This window comes from Pinus tabuliformis, chromosome J (assembly GCF_031772625.1).
Source record: "Pinus tabuliformis cultivar Carrire ecotype Pingquan chromosome J, CPIR1, whole genome shotgun sequence".
Classification (NCBI taxonomy): Eukaryota; Viridiplantae; Streptophyta; class Pinopsida; order Pinales; family Pinaceae; genus Pinus; species Pinus tabuliformis.
Genome location: NC_142295.1, coordinates 959,421,473 through 959,440,902, shown reverse-complemented (window position 1 = coordinate 959,440,902; position 19,430 = coordinate 959,421,473). Strand labels below are relative to the sequence as shown.

The 19,430-nt window shown below is 40.1% G+C and overlaps 1 protein-coding gene across 1 annotated transcript in view; it reads left to right on the top strand.

Moving 5' to 3' along the window:
* The first annotated feature begins 1,121 nt into the window (after nt 1-1,121).
* The window catches only part of LOC149230005 (nuclear pore complex protein), a 396,423-nt gene continuing 378,114 nt past the window's right edge, over nt 1,122-19,430 (top strand). The window contains exon 1 of the mRNA XM_089381174.1: nt 1,122-1,426. Within this exon, the coding sequence (XP_089237300.1) occupies nt 1,308-1,426 (119 nt within the window). The 5' untranslated portion in view covers nt 1,122-1,307. The remainder of the gene's footprint in view (nt 1,427-19,430) is intronic.

The following is a 19,430-nucleotide window of genomic DNA, read 5'->3' as shown; positions in this document are numbered from 1 at the left end:
GAGAATAATTAGTGACAAACTAGAATAAGCAAGTAGCAACAATCATGTGAAATGGAATTTCAAAGGCTTTAATAAAAGAATAGAAGACCAAGTATTATTGTATTTGCGAAAGATAATATATGTATTTTAATGTGAAAATTATAAAAAGAAGCATTTAGTTTAATTTCTCATGTAAATTGAATTATAATTGAGATTTTATCCTCTTGTTGTTTATAATTTTTATTTGTGATAAAAAACTTATATTTGTGGTGAGTAAAACTAGCTTATGACTTAATTGCCCATCATATGAACTTGGTAACACTTTACAAAGAACCAATCTAAAGGTTACTTTTTTGTCAAAACCACTTAGGATTTTCATTTCGACATCATTTGTAATGGTCGTTAAGAAAGAAATTAGCATAAACCATTATTTTGCATTATCTTGAAATAAACATTGTAACATGGTCTATACCTCAACAACGCTAGATCATTTTCAGTATCACGGAAATCATACTTGTAACTTAAGTCATACTTATTTATAATTTCAATTTGCTTTATTTTATTTTATTTTTTTTAATTTTTTGTTTCCTTTCTTTTTTTAATTTTTTGAAGGTGACAAAACCTATCATAACTTAGTTATAGATAGTCAATAGGGACAACCATCATTGATTACTATCCATGAATATAAGTTAACTCGTAAAACATTCTCACCTAAAATATCCTATTATTGATTTGCTAAAAAGTAGAGTTCTACTTTTTTTTTTTTTTTCCGAAGGTGGCAAAACCTATCAAACTCAGGTGTCAAACCAACAGTGAGGACAACCATCTCTGGCTGCTATCCGTGGCAAAACCTATCAAACTCAGGTGTCAAACCAACAGTGAGTTCTACTTTGATACAAGTAGAGTTCTACTTGTATCAAATACCTCTCTATTTTGGGATATTAACCTTTTTCTCAAATTCAATTTTTTTTTATCTTTTTTCTCAAATTCAATTTTTTTTTTTTTTTAAATAAAGCGACCTATTTAAAAAAATATTTAAATTTTTTTGATCCGAATATGATCCGAATATATTAAAGTACTCGAACTTATAAACTTCAAACACCAAACTAACGGACTTTATCAAAACCACTCCTCTCATCCACTAAAGAGACTATAGGTAGGGAGTAACCCGTATTGTAACGCTTGATACTTTTACACTCCTCATTTCGTCGGAAAATTTCCAAAGTATTAATCTTCTGTTCAATTTTCCCTCTCAAAACCTTGTGTTAAACTCTTTGCTTAGAGACATCTTTGCAGAGAAGAGAAGAGAAGAGAAGTGCAGATCAGAGATGGCGGCGGAGGCGGAAATGGAGATGGAAACAGACGCGAGCAGGCGCTGGAGCGATGCCACTGAGCCTTGGCCTGACTACCTCGAGCCCTCTGACAGAGAGCAATACCGCCGTTACAGGTCGGTTTATATATTTTTATTTGTTTGCTTGCTCCCGAAGTTAAAGCATTCTGTTTAATTACTCTTAGTTACAGATTCAAATCCGTTGAAGTCAAATGGTTTTCGCTCCACCTCCTTGCCACTGACATCACTACCAAAAGAAGAAAAAGGGAAATTGTTTCCCGAACAACAACTAAAAACATAGAAAACTATGAAGTTATGCATTTCACTGCAATGGAAATACAGGAATGCAAATAATGGTAAGAAGGCGTACATATTTCAGTGAACGTGCAGATGCTATCCTTGACATGATTGATGCAATGCCAATTACTTGTACCAAAGCTTCAGGAAACTGAACCCGACGTCGGGGGCTGTTGTGTATAACAGGGGCTTTCTTCGTGTTAAGCCGCCAGGGCAGAGGGTATCTATTCGGCCCAATTTGCCTGGGACTTGAATCTGTTTTTATTCCTTATATGGGTAGGGCCAACCACATCGAGACGGCAACCCAGTGCATGCCAAACACTCTGTCAACCTTCCCAGTGAATCAAAGCTCCATTGGTTACATTGCCAATCGTGGTAGCACAACGGGAAAAAAGGGTTTTGATAGCACACCACCGTAGCAGTAAAAAATGTTTATTAAGATAGATGCATTGAGAATGATACAATGATGAATGCAGTTTCTTCTATGTTCACCACAGGTTCAAAAAGTTTTTAGCCTTTGCGCTCCTAGTATCATGCTGCCACTTCTAATAGGAATTTGCGCTCCTAGTATCCTGCTGCCACTTCTAATAGGAATGGCATAATGGCATAAAATGTAGGTACCTAGCTGGATGTCATGATATTTCCCAATAAATGACATAAAACCTCCATGTCACTCTAACTTGTAATTCCTTGATATGGAGGAAAACAAATATATTTCTTGACCCTTGTTGAAAAAATGTCAAAAGATATAAAATGTAAATATTGTGGGAGATGACATGTGTAGTGCAAGCTAAGTTGCAAGCAAAGAAATCATTATACCTGGGTCTAGTACAAGAGAAGAAAGGTGAAGTGGGCAAATGAGGTAAGTAGAGGATTATAGGGGAAGATAAGAAAACTCTGTGGTTACCAACGTAGAATGCTTGTATACCACCATAGATACAAAGAAAATAAAACTCCATGAACGTGGTAGAGTCAAGGAAGGAGAGAAAATGACAATTACGATGATTGATCAACTTTCGTAGATAGAAGCCCTAGTAAACACGGCTACATTGATTACACACATGCTTTATATGGTGTATCCCTTAATACATAAGGTGAAAGAATTTGAATGAGTTTGTGACATTGCACCTAATCTCGATGACTATGCTCGAATGCACAAAAACAAATGAGTCTATTGTAGGAGATATGATAATGAAAATCCCTCATAAAAGAAGACACCATCGGTTGTGTGATGGATAGAGATGATCATGTTATTGACATCGTAATGATTGCGAGGTGAATTATTCTGTGATTGATGCAACATTAGGAGTCAATCTCTTGCTAGAGAAAGATTGGATTATAGCATAAAATCATTTTGATTCAATTTGATTACAAGGAGTCTTATAGTAGGTCATAGAGTCCTTATTGATTTCATGGTAATTTCAACATACCCGGGGATACCTAGGGACACTGGCTTCTTTAGTTGCGTTAAGGTGATCATGGTTGCAAGGACTTTGAGCTATTAAAGATTGGGGTAAAGATGCAGTGGTGATACAATGAAATTACAAAGTATTATTACTTGATTTAGAGAAACTAGCAATTATTGAGGAAATAATCTCATTAGGCAGAAGTTTTTCAAAGCTTAAAAAGCATGGGCAAGTCCTTGTTAGGTATTGCAATGGAAATCCTATAATTAGTGTATTGTTACTGGGAGAATATATGAAAGTTGATGTGAGTCAATTAGTGGTCTTCTGCATTGTAGATTTTAACTAATTACACCTCTAGGTTTCCAACTCGTTATGCCAACAAGTTTCCAATTGTTTGTGGAGGACATAATTCATGATGTTGAAGTTGTTGAGAAAGACTTTGATGGAAGGCAACCTAAGTTTCTAGGGTACTTAGGTCTAGGGATTGGGGGGCACTAGGATGAGGACGATGCTTTTTGAAAGAGGGACTTGGGTTTGCTGTTGGTACAGTGTACACACACATTTAGTATATACAAATTTGTTTATAAAAAATAAAAAATTAAAAAACATGCACATTGCATGGTACAATTTTTAGCAGGCGACAACAAAAACTTACATTGCTTCATTGAAGTTTATAATAATCATCCAATGAATGTAAAAACACTAAACAATCAACTTATAATTATCATTTGAAAATTGAAATTAATATTAATAGGTCTTGACTCTCAAGTCTTAAACAACTTCACCACTTCATTGTTCATTGTTGTCCACATATTTCTAACAAGAATATACGTTGCACTATTTCTCCATTCATTAATAGAAATGAAATGGAAAAATCGAGAGGATGATTTAATGTTTTGAGTGCATAATGCTGCGAGTTAAGTGAAGGGTTGTGGTTTTGGAAAAGTTCATAAACCTATCTTGGCTTCTTGCTTTTTTGGGCCATTTTTAAAATAAAATAAAATATTTCTTTTGTGGAGGATGCAAACCCGTGGTACCCATTTGGCATCGTTGTTGATTTTGTAGCATCAAGAGGTATTCTCGCATGCCAAGGAGCTTTCCAAATCAACAAAAATAAATTATAAAAATTAAAAGAAAAATTGATTTTATATTGGTATATGTAGGCTCCAAGAAGCATAGGTTGGCCCCACCATTAGAGGTGACCCTTAGTCAAAAAGGGGCACCCATTTCACCACGATAAATACTCAAAGATGACATCCAATTTGATCATCCAATCCAATCAATAACGAAGGTCTTATTTGAAGTAGTCACATGTGTGGACAAAGAGAGAAAAGACTGGAGTTGACTGAGAGAGAGAGAGAAGACTGAAGTTGACTAAGTTGACCAAAGTTTGATTTGTGTGAAGTTGGACCAAGTTTGATTTAGAATTTCCTTGAAATTCTTGAATTGCTTGAATGAATAAACAAAAACTAGGTTTGATTCACCAAGACCCAAAATTTATCTAGTTTAAATTTGTAGTGGAATAGAAACAAAAATAAAAACATAGTCACACGATAACAATAACACAATATTTTTCTAGGGAACCCAACTGGGAAAACCCTCTCCTTGCAATAGATTTTATTGAGAAAATTATGAGCAATCAGATTTCTTTACAAGACAAACTATTTCAATAGAAAACACAACCGTTCTCTCTGCTAATACTTAGCTGAAACTCCCTGCAAGAACCCTTGATCCAACTTCTCTTTCCTTGCACAATCTGGCTCCTATTTCCTAGCGCAGATATGATCCCCTATTATTTAGGAATTTCTCCCTAAATCCTAGTGCACATCACAAGGAAATTCTCTCTCTCTCAAACTGCGTATAGGCTTCTCCTTACATGCTCTCCTAGCAAGATGCTCTTTCTCACACAAACTCATGCTCAACAATAATGGTACAATGATGTGCCTTCGTCCTCCTTTTAAGCTTTTTGACTCATGCTATATTTGGCAAGTTTAATTTTAGAACTCATACTTGTGATTGATTTGTTAACTGAGTCGAATTGACTCTTCTAACTTGTCCTTGCCTCAATTAGACACTGAGACTCTCACTCGTCCTTTTCTAAATATAAACTCGCACTTGGAGAGCCACATAATTGAGCCTCCAATTGTGCGCATGAGTTAACTGCTCCATGAACTCGTCCTCGTGCATGCTAAAGAAGGACTAATCGAGGTCTTTCTTGACTAAGGCACAAGTCAAGAAAACCTTTCTTGCTACTATTTTCAACATTTGATTATTGACCGAATTAAATGTAGCTTGGATTTGACCTCAGTACGTTGATCATAGGTCGAGTTAACCTTAGGACCTTGATTGTAGTTCCAAACCTTTCTGCTGACCGAAATTCTGTCTGTAGACCAACGTTGACCAATATTGACGAAAATTGACTTCTCTATTTTGAAGCTATTATAGTCTGGTATAATCTTGATTAGGTTTAACTGATAGTTGGGCTTGAGAATTGGCACAGTTTCCTAGACAATATTTTTGTAAACTTTTGCTAAAGGTTGAATTCTCCTTAGAAGAAAAGTTTGTTGGGTTTTTCCCAAGGTTGGATTTTCCCAGGGTAAATTTCTGTCTCTTGTGTTTGGTTGTCTCTTTATGATCCTACTATTGTCATTGTTCTACTGTTGATATTTTCTATGTATAATTGCTGAATGATTCATGTGACATAATTATAAATCATTAGAAGTAATTATCAAGATTAGAAGATCGGTCTTTTATAAGAAAAATCAACAATTGTCACCCCCACTCACTCGTTGGGAAGAACTTTGTTAGTGAGATGAAGTGCCTATTCTTGATTTTGGTGCAAGCATTGGGAACTATAGACAAATTTGGGCACCCTTGCCCTAAGTGCAGGTACTTGTGCAACTTAGAATACAACTCATTAATATGTATGTGAATGAGACTAGCTTAGAAAACACAATAAAAACAATTTGTATATGTGACAAATGTGAGGTGAGTGTGTGTTGAAATGTGGTTGTCATGGATATCAACCCAAGCAACATTAGAAGATGCATTGCCTTCGTTGATCAAAATGACATGGCAAATCATAGTTTTTCGAGTCCGGATCATCTTTGTTGGCTTTTCCTTGTTGAGCTGATTTCGGTGGTATGTGGCACGCCACTGGAGCCTTCACGGTTTGGGAGTTATGTTTGTTTGAAGATGAAGCCCCCATCTTGTTGAAAAATGTGTAACTAGGTTTGGTCTTCATAAGTATGAAATGTATTCTTGTAAATATAAAATGAAAAAGAAATTGTTATTATTATTGGAGCATGGGTTTCATGCTCAAGTTCTTTTATTTTATAGGTCAAGCACCCATTGAGTGCTTCTAGGATTTGTCCTAGGTATAAGAGTCATTATCATATATGGAAGACCCTATGGGCACATTGTAAATTGTAAAGAAAAAAACATTTTGTCTTGAAAGTGTCAAAATACCTCCAAGATCAAGTCGGCCTAAGGAGTTGTCAAGTCAGCCTACATGAAGAGCCATGTCCACCCTTGAGGAAGCCTATATATATATATAAGATGTTAATTTTAGGATAACAATGGTATGTTCTATGTTTAGAGCAATTTTACTTCAATTTTCTTTATTAGTCCAATACCATATCCAGTATAGCAATCACATCAACATGATAGTAAAATGCAGATAGAACATAAACAATAACAGTAGAAGACAAACCAACACAAGAGGACACAAGATATGGCACCAACCAGGGGCAAACCTGTTAATTTTAGGCAACAATGGTATGTTCTATGCTTTAGAGCAATTTTACTTCAATTTCTTTATTAGTCCAGTGTCAATATTTAGATTAGCAATCACATCAACATGATAGTAAAATTCAGATAGAACATAAACATAAACAGTAGAAGACAAGCCAAGACAAGAGGACACAAGGTGTGACACCAGCCAAGGACAAACCCCAATGTGGGGAAACCCTTGATCAAATCTTCTTTTAGTCTTCAATAGTTCAACAGAGAGAGATAGTACAATTTACAAATATGATAATTTATAACAACAACAAAAGAGCCCTAACAGAAAAGTCAACGCTGGTCAACAATCAATGTTTAGCCTTGATTTTTGTGCCCATAAATGCAGCTTGCCCAAACAGAGATATCCCTCACAAAAACGCATTCAAAGGAGGTCAACGCATTCTAGTCAATGCTTGGTCAAACTATCCAGAAATTCGGTCTCTTGAAATTTCGAACGTGTGGAGAGAGAGAGGCCCAGAATTCCGAACCCAATCAATGAGGGGAGAGAGAGAGAGAAGTGTGAAGATGAGTGCGTTCAAATGATGCTAAGTATCTTCTATTTATATGCAACATTGAGGATGAATAGACATGACTGTTGGGCTTCTGAGCCTACATAAGTTTGCTGGTCGACCTTGACAATTTGACCATACTCAAAATAAATTCATAACTTCATTTGTACATGTCAGGATCAGAGGATTTTTAGATCAATCCTACACCTCTTGGAGAGAGGAATCCAAGAAAAATATTAGCTGTCATAAATAAGATGACCCATGTGGAGTTTGGCCCCAGTTGCCAATTTTAACAGTCTCTGCCATCAATGCACCGCTCTGCTTTGCTGAACTATGAAGAAGAAGAAGTGATCGAGAATGTATCATACCATTCTCTACTGACCCGAAGTCAGTCCCAATCAAAAGAGAGTGTCATACCACTCTTACTAACCCGAAGTCAGTTCCAATCAAAAGAGAGTGTCTCATACCACTCTTACTGACCCAAAGTAAGTTCCAATTGATCCCACATCAATGTCGGTCATCCTAGCATAGGGAGTATGGTAGTACACGATGCGTCCATTGGTAGTACTATGGTCCTTATCCTCATTTCCCTACTCATTGGCCAGATGAGAGGTACTTCCCATGAGTCCCAGACTGCATGGGTAGGATGTCTCAGCAGGAGAAGGATGAACCACTCATTCTGCCTACATGTCACCAAGGGGTATCGCAGGGGAAGGCTGAACCACTCACCCTGTACACAACAAACCATTAGGGGAAGGCTGAACCACTCACCCTATGGTTGTTCATCGCTCTAAGAAGTACCCCAAGCCCCTCGAAGCTCCCAGAGCTCAATGTCCATCTCATATAGGACCCTCATAAGAGGGTCTCTCCACGACTCCAAGTCGTTCTCGGAAGGCGAAGAACTTGACCTTCCCCAGGGGCTTTGTCAGAATATTAGCGACCTTCTCATCAGTCCCAATGTGATGGAGCCTTATTGCTCCTTGTTGTACCATATCCCGGATAAAGTGGTACCTGATATCTATATGCTTGGAGCGATCATGAAACATGGGATTCTCTAATAATCAGATCCTACTCTGGTTGTCGCAAAGGATCACAGTGGTATCCAACACATGTCCAAACAGCTCGCCGAAGAGCTTCCTCAACCAGACAGCTTCATAGGAGCCATACTAGCAGCTATGTATTCGGCCTCGGCGGTGCTCAAGGCAACCGATTTCTGCTTCCTGCTCATCCAGGGTATCGAAGTAGAACCCAAAGAAGAACAACATCCAGAAGTGCTCTTGCGATCCAACACACTGCCAACCCAATCAACATTAGAATAACCATGCAACCTCACATCTCCGGCAGTGTATCTCAGTGCATGAGCGATGTGCCCTGAAGATATCTCAGAAGATTGTTGGCACTAATCCAATGTATATGATGAGGCTCAACCATATATTGGTTCAATGTGTTAACTGCAAAACATATGTCCGAGCGAGAGTTCACCAAGAACATCAGTGCTCCTATGAGTTGACAATACTCAGAAGCATTTCCCAATTCAGGTGCAACAACACTACCCCATAACTTCTTAAAGTTAAGTTCCATCGGAGTAGTCACATGGTTGCAGTCCACCATCCCAAATCTTTCCAATATCTTCACAACATATTTTCCTTGAGAGAGGAAAATTTCACCTGGCTTTTGCCAGACCTCCAGCCCTAGGAAATAGTACATTGGTCCTAGGTCATTCATCTCAAATTCAGAAGCCAACTCACTCTTACATTTGTGAATGAGAGGGTCTGCACTTCCATCAACTCCATGCTTGATTTTGTAGAGCCACTTAGAGGTGACAACCGATTTGTCCTGGGGTCTATGGACCACATCCCATATGTCATGCTTCATAATTGACTCGTATTCTTCATTCATAGCATCCTTCCATACTTGATGCTTCATGGCTTCTTCGAATGATGAAGGCTCATTTTGAATGATAGTGCTTCCTTGTATCCGATGAAGTTCCTTGAGGCACCACTATCAATCAGCCAATTTCCCAAAGTGTCCGGAGGAGAGGCAGTGGATAGGGCTGATATAAGATAGTACTCTTTTTGCTTATTGTTAACAACATTTGATTCTTCAAACCTATTGGACACCTAATCCTCTAAGGGTTGGTGTGGAAGCTAAATAGTCTAAGGAAGTCCAAGAGACCTTGGAATACGAAACCAAAGGTCATATGAATGTACTATAAATGTATATCATTTGTTAATAATAGATATACTCTCATGCTTATCTTTAATATTCTGTTGCCGCCATGTATGTGTTTAACATGGTATCAGAGCGGGCGTACTCCTGCCCTACTCCAATTTGAGCCACTTGTGTTGTGGCCTCTCTGTGCATGTTAGTTCTGCATTCCTACGGATAGAACTGCTATTATTGTGTGCATGCCTATTTCATGCTTCACACTGTCCGGCTGACCTCTCTCAGCTAGATTTGTGCTGGGTTCTCTATCCACTGCCTCAAATAGCAAAAACGCACCCGCCTGGACTCTGCACCTGAACGCTCTGCGTTTGATAGAAAATCGAACGACCTTTAAAGTCTGTGTTGCGTGGAAGACTGAGATGACTGTGGTGAGTGCCATGAGTGAAGTATGTATTGCGGCCATACATATTCGATACATATTCTGCATTGAATGGTATTCTGCGTTGAATGGTAATGTGTTGACTGCGTTTTGGATGAACATTGTGTTGCTTGACATGGAGTGATTGTCATGCGGTATTACTGTGTTCATAATACTGCATTACCATGACTATTTCTTGGTTAACGCCTCTCCTTCTGCACAGTTAATACTCCTGACTCCGCACCATAATACCTCCTCCTTGTCAGTGAAATTATCAGTGAAATTGTGTTGGCATGTACACCACGACTGTACACAGTGACTATGGTTGCCTTGAATCATATTAGTATATACACCGTCCAGTTATATGAACGTTGCCCTGCTGCCACATTAGAGGATCTATGGACTGTGACTTTCTCGTCCACAGGTGACTTCCCAAGAAGCTCGAAGCCAAGACCGAAACCCTTAAGCGGGCTAGGAAGCTGAACAGGCGGAATTGATACTTTGCTGGAGGTTGGAAATCCTTCCAGCTCGAGGTCCAGCGAATCAGGCGACAGTACACAGTAACTGTTGGATCAGTCGGATCAATGGACAGGGTTAATGGAAGATGAGCGACAGTTATCTTATCGCAAGAGATTAAGTTAAGAAATGGACGGATCACATCAATACCTGGAGTTCCTTGATTTATTGGAGGGTCGACCATTTCCTTGATGTCTCGCATTCCTTTTTCCTTTGCCATTGAACCTGCCATTTCTTTGATTGTTGTTGTTGAAGTTGCCCCTAGAATGATTGTGATCATCATCATGCGATGTGTCCCTTCTATTTGGACACTCCCTTGCATAGTGGCCAAACTTATTGCGAACAAAGCACCTGCCCTTCCTTCCTCCCTTAGATCTAGGCTTTCCATGGAAATGACCTTTAGACCCTGCATTATTTCTCCTTTTGGCATGAACGGACAATGTAGTGGGGTTGCTTCTATTAGAAGGCATTTCTTGCTCCACCATTCTTGTTTCTTCTTGAATGCATAACGACATCAATTCTTCAAACCCTGGAATTTGATCATTGTTGAGGACGGTGGTTCTAAATACATACCACTCAGGTGGGAGTCCTCCAAGGGTGGTGAGAGTAAGTTCCATGTCAGGAATGACTTCTCCAATCGAGAGTAGATCATTTTTGATCTCTGTAATCCTCAAGAAATAGGATTGAATATCCTCGTCCTTGCCCTTCTTAATATCTTTCAACTTATTCTTGAGAAATAGAATTTGATTAGCATTACTAACCTTGAAAATGCCGACCAACCTGTCGTAGATCTCCTTGGAGGTCTTCAATTTGGAGATGTAGGCCACCAAATGTTTGTCAATCGAATCCCTAATAATCTTCTTTGCTTTGACTTTAGCCCTATTGTACTTGGTCTTCGCAGCAGCCGATGCATTTGAAGGAGGTTAAGGGATTTTACCCTACACATAGTCCATCACTTATTTCTCTTCCAAAGTCAAATCAAGAGACATCTTCCATCCATGATAGTCAGATTTATCATGGAGCTTGTCTTCAGTCGGGAAGTAGGATGAGGAACCCATTGAACCTTTTGTCCTTGTCCAACTGTCTTTGGTGATTGCTCTTCACTCTTGCTTGGGCTTTGTCTTCACCTCAACTCTGATACCATGTTAATTTTAGGCAACAATGTTATGTTTTATGCTTTACAACAATTTTACTTCAATTTCTTTATTAGCCTAGTATCAATATTCAGATTAGCAATCACATCAACTTGATAGTAAAATGCAGATAGAACATAAACATAAACAATAGAAGACAAGCCAAGACAAGAGAACAAACCCCAATGTGGGGAAGCCCTTGATCAAATCTTCTTTTAGCCTTCAATAGTTCAGCAGAGAGAGTACAATTTACAAATATGATAATTTATAACAGCAGCAAAAGAGCCCTAATCAGAAAAGTCAATGTTGGTCAACAGTCAACGTTTAGCCTTGATTTCTGTGCCCAGAAATGCAGCCTGCCCAAACAGAGATATCCCTCACAAAAACGCAGTCAAAGGAGGTCAACGCATGTTGGTCAACGCTTGGTCAAATTGTCCAGAAATTCAATCTCTTGAAATTTAGGCCTCCTGGAATTCTGCTCTCTTGAAATTTCGGCCAGTTGAAATTTCACTCTCCTAAAATTTCGCTGTCGTGAAATTTCGGGCGTGTGGAGAGAGAGAGGCCCAGAAATCCGTACGTAATCAATGAGGAGAGAGTAAGAGAAGTGTGAAGATGAGTGTGTTCAAATGACGCTAAGTCATCTTCTATTTATATGCAATGTTGAGGATGAATAGACATCACTGTTGGGCTTCTGAGCCTACATAAGTTTGTTGGCCGACCTTGACAATTTGACCATAATCAAAATAAATTCATAACTTCATTTGTACATGTCAGAATCAGATGATCTTTAGATCAATCCTACACCTCTCGGAGAGAGGAATCCAAGAAAAATATCAGCTGTCATTAATAAGATGACCCATGTGGAGTTTGGCCCTAGTTGCCAATTTTAACAAAACCCCAATGTGGGGAAACCCTTGATCAATTCTTCTTATAATTCTTCAAAAGTTTAGCAGAGAGAGAGTACAATTTACAATATTCACTTACCCAAACTGATCAGTCAAAACAACAGAAACAGAAAGCCCTAACCAGAAAGTCCTAACCAGAAAGTCAACGTTGGTCAACAGGGTTGAAATTGACTTCCAAAACAACTCGATCAACCTTGGTCAACTCGACGGGGTTGCTAAGCAAAGTTGAATCTGTGATCAGCAACGAGGGGCAGTGAGTATAAGGCAGAGAGGTAGAGACAGTACTAAGAGACCAACGCAGAAGCAGAGAGAGCGAGAGTAGCAGCCAGTTCAGGCCACGTAGAGCCCAGTAGAGACAACGCAGAGGCCAGAGTGACTGCGTCATCCACGCAAAGGTTGCTGGAGGCTGACGCAGAGGGTCCTAGAGGCTGCGCAGTGCCTCAGAGGGCTGACGGAGGTCAGTAGGAGGCTGACGTAGAGTCCAGAAGGGCCAGCGCTGAGCTTCAGTTGTGTCGGAGAGGGTTTCATGGGATAGGTTTTCTGAATACCTGTTTCCGTATAAAGCAATGTTTTACAACTCGGACTCGGACTCGGACTCGGCCGAGGATCGACTCGGACTCGGACTCGGACTCGGTAATGACTCGGCCGGCTCGATTTCAATGACTCGGTCGTTGTAAAAAATACATTAAATATTTATTTTTTTTATAAAAAAACATAATTTCTCTAAAAAATACATTAAAAAATACATTAATTTCTATAATTTTTATAAAAATACATTAAATAAGCATCATTTCTCTATGTATAACTAAAATCAATAAATTTACTGTTATCTGACCAGTTAGATGACCCTAGAAAGTAGTACAGCAACTTCAGTTGTAAGGAAGGAAGAGAAGTTTCAGTCTCATTAATGCTTGGGCTTCTGCTAACCAGGAAGTCAAATTCCAATCTCCTTTTGTGGAAGCTTTCAAAAACAACTGATCAACCACACTACCATGAAGGAATATTCATCAACTAAATGGTGTCTCTAGTTCATGAAAATTGAATGAAAGGCAGGAATTCTGTTTCAATGAACTTTATAAAGTACACTATCAAGAAACATCCAATCAAATGAATTTGATGGTTCATAATTTTAAAATGCATCCATTCTTTACTTGTATACACTATTTCCCTTGTACCATATGTTAATCTGAAGCATCTCTTAGCATGTTCAAAGAATGAGTGTATTTAACAGACAAGCTGCTTTTGTCTCAGCGAGTCAGCATTTAGGCTATCAATGGATTTGCTGGCATATGTTACCTCCCAGTACTAGCCATAATTATGGGTCAACCTTATGTAATTTAAGGCTCCAGGAACTCATTACTATGACAGAATGTTCATGGGGCCTCCATTCTCAGCATTACCTCTATTTGTGCTCTCTCTGAGTTGCGAGAAATGTATCAAATCTTTAATTTCATCCAATGAAGCTAAGACTTTAAAGTTTATATATATCTCTGGAAAGGCTTTAAGCAACGACAATAAAGCTATACAACCTCCATGTTTTTCAAGCACTAAAATGGATTGAGAATAGAGGATGATCCCCACCTCAACTGGCATTTCCTCAGCTAAACACAATACCGTTTATAGTTGACTCGGACTCGGACCCGGCCGGGTTGACCGAGTCAGCTATGACTCGGCCGAGTCATTGGCTGACTCGGCCGAGTCATAGCTGACTCGGCCAGCCGAACCGGGTCATGGGCCGGGTCAAAAAAATTTGCAATGAAACGGATTGAAACGGCCGTTTCCGTTTCGGTTCGACCGTTTCGTAAAACACTGGTATAAAGGGGTATTGCTGTCGTATATTTTTCTCTGTTGGGTGAGCCGGTTTAGGCACCCAGTTGTACTCAGATAAACTGCATAATAATATAACCCTCTAAATAGCTGCACCGGTTTTCCCGCATTGGGTTTTTCCGGGGACATTGGTCCAAAATAACGGTGTCACTTGTGTGCTTGTTTTCTTTCAGTTGATGATTTGTAGATGTTGATACTGTACTTGTGTTTATTTTCAGTATTTACATGGTAAATAACTTGTTAAGTAATTAAACAAGTAGGTGAAATAAACCAGATAGTACAGGAAGAATTTCTAATGGGTTAGAGTTAGAAATTCCAACACGAGAATGTATCATACCATTCTCCACTGACCCGAAGTCAGGGTCCAACAACAGAGTGTGTCATACCACTCTTAACTGACTCGTAGTCAGTTTCCATTGACCCCAGAACAATATCAACATCCTAGCATAGGGAGTACGATAGTACGCGATGCATTCATCGGTAGTACTATGGTCCCTATCCTCATTTCCCTACTCATTGGCCAGATGAGAGGTACTTCCCACGAGTCCTGGACTGCATGGGTAGGATGTGCTGACAGGAGAAGGTGAACCATTCATCCTGCTCATATGCCACTGGAGAGGGTCAACCACTTAGCCTATGCATATGCCACCACGGGGTATCACAGGGGAAGGTGAACCATTCACCTTGTACACAATGCACTACTAGGGGAGGGTGAGTCACCCTATGGTCGCTCATCGCTCCAAGAAGTACCCCAAGCCCCCCGAAGCTCCCAAAGCTCACTATCCATCTCATACAGGACCTTCATAAGAGGGTCTCTCCACGACTCCAAGTCGTTCATGGAAGGTTAAGAATTTGGCCTTCCCAAGGGGCTTCGTAAGAATATGGGCGATTTGCTCATTGGTCCCAATATGATGGAGCCTTATTGCTCCCCGCTGTACCATATCCCAGATAAAGTGGTACCTAATATCAATATGCTTGGAGCGATCATGAAATACGAGATTCTGAGAAAGACAAATCCCACTTTGGTTGTCACAGAAGATCACGGTGGTATCCAACACATGTCCAAAAAGCTCACTAAAGAGCTTCTTCAACCAGATAGCTTCACAGGTGGCCAAACTAGCAGCAATGTATTCAGCCTCAGCGGTGATTAAAGCAACTGACTTTTGCTTCCTGCTCATCCATTATATTGAAGCAAAACCTAGAGAGAAGCAACATCCTATTGTGCTTTTGTGATCCACTACATTGCCAGCCCAGTCTACATCAGAGTAACCATGGAGCCTCACATTCTCGACAGTGTATCTCAGTCCATAAGTGATTGTGCCCCAGAGATATCTCAAGAGATTCTTGGCAACAATCCAATGTATATGATGAGGCTCGACCATAAACTGACTCAATGTGTTCACTGCAAAACATATGTCCGGATGGGAGTTCACCAAGAACATCAAGGCCCCTATGAGTTGACGATACTCAGAAGGATTTCCCAAATCGGGCCAAACAACACTTCCGCATAACTTCTTGAAGTTAAGTTCCATCGGAGTAGTCACGAACTTGCCCAAATCTTACAAGTAGCTTTACAACATGTTTTCCTTGCGAAAGCAAAATCTCCCCTGGCTTTTGCTAGACCTCCAACCCTAGGAAGTAATGCATCAGTCCTAGGTCCTTCATATCAAATTTGAAAGCCAACTCTCTCTTACATTGATGAATAAGAGGGTCTACACCTGTCAGAAAGAGATTGTACATAGAGTATCAAGATGAGAGGTCTATCATTCTCAACCTTAAAGTAAAGGTTTGGATCAGCTTCACTTCTTGTAAATCCTAGCTTCATCAGATAGCTATCGATCCTCTCATACCAAGCCCGAGGTGCTTGGTTCAACCCGTAAAGGGCTTTCTTCAACTTGCATACATGTGTCTAACGATCTTGAACTTCAAACCCCTGAGGTTGTTCCACATAGACTTCCTCCTTAAGTGAACCATGCAAGAAGGTAGTCTTGACATCCATCTGGTGTAGATTCCATCCTTGCAAGGCAGCAAGGGCTATAATCAAACGGATGGTGGTGTAGCGAGCAACGAGTGAAAATATCTCATTATAATCTACACCCTCCTTTTGAGAGAAGCCTCGAGCAACAAATCTGGCCTTGAACTTCTTAGCGCTTCCATCAGCACCATGCTTGATCTTGTAGAGCCATTTAGAGGTGACAACAGATTTGTCCTGGGGTCTAGGGACCACATCCCAGACATCATTATTCATCATTTACTAATACTCTTCGTTCATAGCATCCTTCCATACTTGTTGCTTCACAACTTCTTCGAATGAGCAAGGTTCAGACTGAATAATGGTGCTCATAGTAGTTAAGTACCCTTGGTACCTATTAGGCTTCTTGCTTTCATGAAATGTCCCCCTCAGTGCAACATGTCTCTCAGCATCTTTGAGAGTTTCCCTTAGCCATGAGGGTCTCCTTTTGGAGGAGGAGGGCTCATGAGGAGGAGGATCAATGGGATCCATCGGTTCTTCAACATCGGGCATCGACTCATCCTGCAAATCTCCCTGATTTCCTGCATCTGCTTCTTTGTCCTTCCTTGGAATAGGAAGGTTGCTAATCTTCCTTAGGGCAACATCCTCATCGAAGGTGACATCATGACTCAACTCTACTTCTCTTTGACCAGGCACATAGATTCTATATGCCTTAGAAGTTTCACTGTAGCCCACAAAAGTTCCTTTCTTCCCAGATGCCTCCAATTTACTTCTCTTTTCTTTCAGCGCATGAAAGTATACGGGACTACCAAAAATTTTAAAATGAGAAACATCAGGTTTCTTACCGGTGAAAACTTCTTCGGGAGTTTTGGAGTCCAATGCTTGATGAGGGCATCAATTTTGAACGTACACAACAATGTTGGCAGCTTCTCCCCATAGGAACTTTGGAAGTCCTTGATCATGAAGCATGGCACAAGTGGCTTCTATAATGGAACAATTCTTCCTTTCAGCAACACCATTTTGCTCAAGACAATATGCGGTAGTAGTCTCCCTCTTAATGCCAGCTTTCGTGCAATAGTCATTGAATTCATTTGACTCATACTCGGTTCCATTATCGGTCCTCAATATCTTGATCTTCTTCCCTATTTGATTTTCCACCAAGGCTTTGAAGGCACAAAACCATGAGAATATTTCGTCCTTCTTCTTCAAGAAATATATCCAAGTTTTGCGAGAGACATCATCCACAATGATAGATCAGAATGAACCAATTGCAAAATGTCTGTGGTCTTGCTATCACTTGAGGGGAATGGTTCCCTTGTATGTTTTCCCTTGGCACATCCCTGACATACACCTTCATGCTCTATTTTGAATTCGGGCATACCTGTAACCATCTTCCTTGCATCGGGTAGAGCCTTAAGTTCAAGCTTTCATTTTCTTCAGCGTTTTCCTCCTCTTGCAGTTCTGGCATTTGATCCTGGTGCACCGCAAGTCCCTCAGAAACTTCAGAATTTGTTCCATTTACCTCTGAGTTTGACAAGATGTCCAAGTAACCCATCTTGAGATTTACCCTGTCCACAGCTACCTGCAATCTATACATCTTAGTTTCTAGCAAATTGAGCTTTTGGGAAAGCAGATGGAAATGCACACGCGACTTAGTCGGTATCATTTCTCCATGATTGGAGATTAAGTTCATTATGAAATCTACTGAGACTGTTAACTGGGCCAGACGATAGGAGGGGTCCTCGTGCCCATCTCTGGATTGGTGTTCCATTGAACAATATGCTCCACAATTAACTTCTTCTGCAAATTGTAATAAGCTCCGGGCCTGGATCCTTGAAATCTCATACCAATCCATCACCTTTTTATAACTCCACTCAGTTGCCTATACCGAATTGACGTTCTCTAAAGCACTCTCAATGCAGCATTTATGATCAAGCATATGTCGGACCTCGAGATCCATTGCCCTTAAGTTCTCTCTGCAAGATAAGACCTGCTCAATTAAAACAGAGGAATGCGAGCATGTTTGCTGCACTAAAAAGGAAGGGATGCTAATTCTGAGTGTCCGTTTGAATTTAATAAGTAGATAAGATAAGATAAGATAATTTTATTAATGTCCAACAAATGACCATAATAGGTCAACGAGATTGTCGGTTACAATGATTACATCATGCCAAGCCGGTGGACCAAACAGTCCCCTTTAACATTTCTATTTAAAGAGCAAAAAATACATCTATAATCTAAGTAAATGTAAATGTAGAAGCTAGAAGCTCTCGGCTTCGGAACAAAGCTCTGCGATGAAGCAAAGAAGGAGAAGGAGAAAAAAGGAGTCTCCTGTCCAGTTCCTACTCCTAACATCTGAGGTCGAGAGAAGAAAACTGAGAGAAGCTTGTCAAAGTCTGCTGTCCTGTGGGCATACTGGGCTGTCGTTGCTGTCGCCTGGAGGTTCTAGGGCGTTTCCTAGGGGTGGATCCAATCCTGGAGCGCTGGTGCAGTTTGGTGGGTCGGCCCCCCTGGGACCGCACCAATTTGGTCTCAGTGGCTGTGGGTCGGTCAATGGTTCTTTTGGTGCCCCGCACTGATGGTAGCACCTAAAGAAGTCCGTGATCTTCTGCGTGGTGTCCAATCTGGTGGGGGGCTGAAGAAAAAGGCTCGAAATCTGAAGGCCTGCGGTGAAGGACAGGAGCTTGAATTGGATCAGAGGCTTCTTTAAGCTTACACACCTTTTGGATTACTACCATCGAATCTCCAAAGACCATTAAATATCGAATTCCCTTTGTTATTGCTAAGTTCAGCCCCTACCACAATGCTAAAAATTCAGCCTGGTTGCTTGTTGAAATCCCCAATCCCCAAGTGTACTGAATCTCCTTTCTTCATTGGGGCGAAAAATAACCCCTCCTGCTTCAGCCTCCCCGATTATTATTTTATATTTTTATAAATTCTCGTTTTAGGATATATGCATCATACCTCCATCTCTGTTGATCATGTATACGTATTTGTGTACATGAACCATGAGTTGAATATGATGTTCATGGCAACTCTCATGTTTCTGTCAATGGCATTGCAGTTACTATGATACCAGATACACTTGTGCAGGGATCGGGATACCTTGTATACTCAATAGGATATAGGTATGAGTCTAAAAGATACCCATATTTGCGTATGGCCAAAGTACACCCTAGGATATGCATC